The 6,132-nt window shown below is 44.3% G+C and overlaps 1 protein-coding gene across 1 annotated transcript in view; it reads right to left on the bottom strand.

Annotated features, from left to right (window-relative positions):
• Positions 1–167: 167 nt before the first annotated feature.
• Positions 168–6,132, bottom strand: part of rnf220a (ring finger protein 220a) — a gene marked incomplete at its 3' end in the record, with an annotated part of 67,615 nt that continues 61,650 nt past the window's right edge. Inside the window, exons 11-12 of the mRNA XM_010774914.1 lie at positions 3,415–3,526; positions 168–352 (exon numbers count right to left, since the gene is read on the bottom strand). Coding sequence (XP_010773216.1) covers positions 168–352; positions 3,415–3,526 — 297 coding nt within the window. The remainder of the gene's footprint in view (positions 353–3,414; positions 3,527–6,132) is intronic.

The following is a 6,132-nucleotide window of genomic DNA, read 5'->3' as shown; positions in this document are numbered from 1 at the left end:
ATTCCATACAAGCGTTTGCACCACTGGGAGCTGAAAGAGTTTGCATTGCCTGGAATCAGTGTGTGTGTGTGTGTGTGTGTGTGTGTGTCGAGAGAACAGGTAATTTGAGGAATATTCCATTTAAGTTCCTCCCTATAGGGCACAGCTACAGAGAGGAACTTACTGACTATGAAATGAGGCTGCAATATCGGCATGTCATGAGAAGGAGTATGTTTGAGTGCGGACAAGTGTGTGTGTGTGTTTGTGTGTGTGTGTGTGTGTGTGTACACACACGTACCAGAGTCCGGAGCCAGCATTCTTCACAGTGGACGTGCCAGCACTGGATGGAGGTGAGCGGCATGGTGTAGGAATCCTAGGAGCAGAGAGGGGAAGGGGGGGAAGGGGGGGGGTTAAGTTACACCAAATTCAGAGGACACACACATGCCGGGTAACACCAACCAAAAACGACACTGGACAATCCCTGACCGACAGCACCAGACCACTAACCATGGGACCACACAGCCAGTAGCCACAGCACCACTGAGCAAGGCAGCATGGGGGGCAAGTGAACCAGCAACCTGCAGGTCTCACACACACACACACACTGATACGATCGAGGCAGGCAACGAGCACAGACGGAGGGAAGCAGGCAGAGGGAGGACAAGATGAGGGATGAACGACCCAATCAGATGGGCCCTCTTTTCTTTTCCTCTCGAAAAGAACGGAAAGATGAGGGAGGAACGGGAGGGATGGGGGAAAGGAGCGGAGGAGGGAGGGAGTGCCTTACCCTCCGTAAGGGCTGTGGGAGGAGCCTCTTTATGCCGCTGCCGTAGCCACCAATCACAAGGCCCCTGTACAGGCAGTACAAGCCGAGGGGGAGGGACTTAGGCTGCCTCTCTCCGACCCCATTGGCCAGTGGCCGGGGCACTGGCCACACCCCTAGGCTCTTGATCTCTGCGCCTGACTGGATAGCAGGCTTCCTCTGCGGAAGGGAGGGGTGGGGGGGGAGAGCTAATCATAGACGCAGGCTCGTACTGATCGCGCACTCACAAACACGACAGGTGCAACACAAACGCGTGGACACACACACACCCAACCACACACACGTGAAGGTGTGCAGGGAGGACAGCCGATGGACAACCTGCTGAAGAACTCGCCTACTGTGTTCGACCTGACTTTGTTTTGACAAATAAAGAGATGTATCTATGCTGGTGACTTGGCTAAGTTGCTCAAAGTTGATAGTATCAAAATGTAACTACAATTGAGATGGGCAGTGTCATTCACGCTGTACCTTGATGGCAATTGATTTGTTGCCTTCAATGTCTTTCTTTATTTCGCAGGAAGTTACAAGATCTCCTTGGTCAAAGAACTCTGTTTTTAATTCCAAAATCGACTATTGCAATTAATGTCTTTGTCATCCGCTGATACTGCTAAACAAGGCTGCTGTGTAGGTCCATGTCACAACGCTGAGATGGAAAAGCTCATCATCACATTTGAACTGTTGCTAACAATTATTACATTATTGTTTCATCTGTTGTTTGGGATTAATCCATTAGCTGTTTTGTCTATGAAATGTCTGAATATGAAAAAAAAGGCCATCATTTCCTAAGGCCAAGATGACGTTTGGAAATGCCATGTTTATTCTTATCTGACCAACAGTACGAAAAATCAAAGTTATTTAGATGACTTTCTGTTCTAAAAACATCTAAGTTTGTAGAATAATTATAGAATGTAATAATTTTCTAAATGTCCATCTTATTATCTAAAAAACATTTATACCATACAAATCCTCAATAAATGTCTTTTTCTTAACCAGACACTACAGTTTCCCCCTCCCTAAGATGGCCAGCAGATGGGGGTAGAAAGCCACTGATGAGACCGAGGGTAAACTTGAGCCAACTTGGCTGCAGCAGGAGAGCACTTGTTTTCTACTTACAAGCAACCAACAGACCATTAAATCCATGTGTATGTTTGAGGTACTGACTCATAATAACTCTGCTTACATTTTGAATGCATTTACTCAGAGGTTGCCGTGGAAATGCCCAGCTTTAAATGCTTCCCGATTGACAACAAATGAAAGCAATTCTAATGACTTTCACGTCGTCCACCCTGTGACAGGTAGGGAACACTGTGACGAGTTAAAGACGGACAGAGACGGATTAGATGTAAGACACCAGTGTGTGTGTGCGTGTGAAAATGTTACACATATTTCTATTCCTCTGTATGCCTGAATGTGTGTGTGAGTGTAAGATGAGGGACAGTGACAGATGAGCGGAGAAGAGCTGTGTGTCCATGGGGCAGTGAGTGATCGATCGCTGTGCCTTGCCCTCCGTGTCACCTCGGGCACCCGGCGACCTTTAGGAAGCGCAGGCGTCCGTAATTACCCGGATTGCACACACACAGTCACACCAACACACACACTCAGGATGCCAACGCTGCACTGTCCACAAGCTTGAGGGATGACAGGATGACACAAAGTGGGGAACACAAACTGTGATTGGGTGGTGGTGGGGGGAGGGGTGCAGGTGCAGTCCTATCTCAAGCATCTGATGAACATGAATATTGACATATGTCCCTCAGACTGCCTGATACTGCCCTGAGTGAACATGTGGCTAATACTATTGATCTGGAAGTCCAATCGATCATGTTGAAAAGCAAATCTTCACACAAAATCTAAAATGTGCCGGCTGGTTATCAATACATTTAATCACCCTGAGACTGTCCTGCACTTCCCACAGGGGTCTCTGGGGTCTCCCTGCACACATTCAGTTGACTGGCAAAGCCATGCAGGAGCAGAGACCACCACAACACAAAGCGCTCAGACACTTTAAGAGACTTGGGCATCCACAAACTGAGGGAAATGAGATGCATGCAACACAACACGGTGATTGATGACAACCTCAAGCCAAATACCTGCGAAACACAAAGTGGCCACAAAAGCAATGCCTGAAGACTCGTTCCTATAGCAGTCCAATGTGCCGTGGGCTGGGTGATACTTTAGTTTGCAGAGACTAGGGATGTCATGGGAACTGACGCTTCCTTACTAAGTACAAAAATGGCAGTACTTTTTTTCCTACAGTGCCACAGGTATTGAATACTACATTTCTGGTATCGTGACCCATAGCAGAGAGTGCAACAGTTTTGACCTAAATGCAGTAAAATAGGGACGAAAGGGCAAAATTGGCGTTGTCAGCCCAATATGAAGTAATTGGCCGAATAATGAAGAATATGGAGGATCCTGTTAGCTAGATTGGTTGGCAGGAGGGCTTTGTTCATTAAGCATGAACAGAGCAAAGAGAATCATGTGGAAATGTAGCTACTTGCGCTAACACTAGCATTCCTGTAATCTGCACTTCTATAAAGAAAGTCTGCTGGTTTTTGCCTCCTGTCAAAAGACACCCTCACTGCCATTAAGGGAATAAATGATATGCTCACCATGCAGATGAGACACTTGTATCGGTCTCCTCTCAGAATCTGCCTCTCCAGCTCTCTGATTCGAGCCTTCAGAGCATCCATGGTGGTAGCCGTGGAGTCCTCCTCTGTTACCCTGAGGGAGGAAGAGAGGATGAGATGTTGAGCTTTGACATTGTGAAACATATTGACAGTGTAACATGTGAAACCTAGAACCATTGACCAAGTAGACCGTGTGTACAACATTTAGTGACTTTAAGGTAAATAGATACTTTTTCAAATGAGATGAACGCGTTTAATATAAAAGTAGTTTGTCGTTGCGTTTTATGGAACAGACTATTCTCCGAGGTAGGTCTATTTACTTTACATTATTCATTTAATTGTGTTGCTGTTTTGTATTTTCTAACAGGGAATAATACTCTGTTGTGCCTTGACATTAAGCCCACTTCTTAGAAAACATATATAGATATATAATGTGTATCGCCATTCGGCCTTCAAAATATAGAGATAGGATTTTGGTCCTTTTTTGACCCAGCGATAGTCAACATGTGTTTTCAGGGAGTTTTTGAAAAGTTCTATGCTAACATTGACACAGAAACAGTTAATAAGCTAAATGTAACAATGCATTAACACATTTTATCCTTTGCACTCCCCTCTCGAATTGAGAAAAGTGCCCATTCCTCTTTTTCTAATATCTCTTGTTTAACTTTCATCCTCTGGATCTCCTCTCTTTTGTTTTGCCATCTATCCTCATGTCTTTCATCCCTCTCAATGTATCTCCTTCATTCTGTTTTGATCTGCTCTCCCCCTTTCTTCATTCTATCCACCGTCCTACCTTCCCCTCTCCTCCTGAGCAGCCTCTGATTAATGTGTAGCATGATAACAGAAAATGTGCATTTAACACTGTCCGACAGCATATGAAGCAGCCATAACTAAATCAATACGGTCGACCACAGCGCTGCAGCTGATGATGATTTGGCGCAGCGAGACGAGGCCGCACCGTGTTTATTATAGCCATCTGCACGATGTGCGTGTTCAAATGGGACTGTGTGTGTGTGTGTGTGTGTTTATGGTGATGTGGGCATTTTGCAGCCTGATAGCTAGCTGATCTATGGTATTGATCTGGATAGGGAAGGACAAGCGGGGAGAGGGCGAGAGCGAAATAGAACGATAAGTGGCTGTGTGTGTCCTAGGATATGGCTTCATTTGCTGCATCCTCAAACAGCAGAGGCTACAAGGAAAGGATAACAAGGATTGACTTTCTGAATGTACTATTAAGAGACAGGTTTCCTTCAATCCATGCCTGCAATGCAATAGTAATAATAGAAGTTAACATGAATAGATTTACATTGTATTTCCTTGATTCCTATCATAAAGCTTATTGAAATGAAACATATTTGGTTTGCAAGACCATCACCAGAATTCTATAATTACTCCAGTGTTAAGCTCAGGAAGTGGTGCAAAAGCAACAACAACTCTCTAAAAACTCTGATGTGATCGACGCACATGTTTTTCTCCATCTTTTTTAAAACCTTGGAAGAAAAACTAAACATTTTAAAACAAAGTTAAGGTAAATGTAATTTATTTGTACATTTTAGTTTTTGGATCATTGGTCAAATCAAGCAATACAGTTGCACTCTGTTTTTTACACTTTCCTTTTTACAATTTTTTGATATTCATAAACGACTTGGCAAGTCAGTTTGTCTTCCTTCACTAAAGGTGGACCTGCTCTATCCCCTGCCTGAAGCCCACCACCGTCCTGTGTCTATAAAGGTTAAGTTGGGACTCCTAGACAGGCTGGCCGTCCCGTGCCCTATAAACTGCTTTAGCCTCTCCTCTTATTAGTCCTGAGATTGTAAAAAGCCATTTAGCCTTGATTAGCCTGCTAGCTGATAAATGGTCAGTGGACTCTGGGCTGGATGGGGGTTGTCCCTAAAACAAGGCTGTCTCTGCCTTTTAACAACTCCAATAAAGCTCCCTATCGCTCAGTCGAGGAAAAAACTCTGCCAAGGCGCTTCCCGTCTTTGTCCGAAGTGAGTTTAAGAACAAGGACAGAAAAACAAGTTTCTGCTTTTCACCCTTTCGCCTCTGTATTAGTCGTTCCGTCTCTATAATCAACATCTGTTTAGCAAAGGTGATTTTTGGAAAGTCGTTTAACGTCCTAATTTGATATGTTCATTTAATTTGACGTGGCCATTTAAACTGGGGGCAAGGAGGGGGGGGATGAGGAGATGCAAAGATTGAATGGAGGCAACAAGGAGAACAGGATGATTTCACAGGGCCAGGGAAAGGAAAGACAACTCTCCTGGGCTACACAGAGAGATAAACTACCTCTCCACCAGCAAAAAACTACAAGTACAAATCCTTGAGTTTAAGCTCTTTATGCTACGTCGCTGATTTAAGCTGGCTCAGGGGTTTTCAAGCTTTTCAGTTTAGGAGCCAAAAATACTGAAATTGATGTCACTGGGACTCTGGCTTAGTAAACATGTCAGGTGGACTCGCAGAAACACTTCAGATTGGGTAACAACCTAAAGTGTAAGGGTGTTACGGCAAGTTTCCATGAGTGTGTGTCCCAGGGGGAGACTCACGTTATTTACGCTACTTTAAAACATATTTACATCATATGGTTATAAACCTGATTTGCGAGCTTGTATGATTGCAGGTATTGGTGGCGATACAACAATACTAATGATACTATTAGGCTATTGCATGTGTAAGCTGTTGATAACAGTTCTTATAAAG

Source organism: Notothenia coriiceps, unplaced genomic scaffold, assembly GCF_000735185.1.
Source record: "Notothenia coriiceps isolate Sejong01 unplaced genomic scaffold, NC01 NC01_scaffold00014894, whole genome shotgun sequence".
Lineage (NCBI taxonomy): Eukaryota > Metazoa > Chordata > Actinopteri > Perciformes > Nototheniidae > Notothenia > Notothenia coriiceps.
The sequence above is the reverse complement of the archived record's forward strand: the minus strand, read 5'-3'. Positions and strand labels throughout refer to the sequence as shown.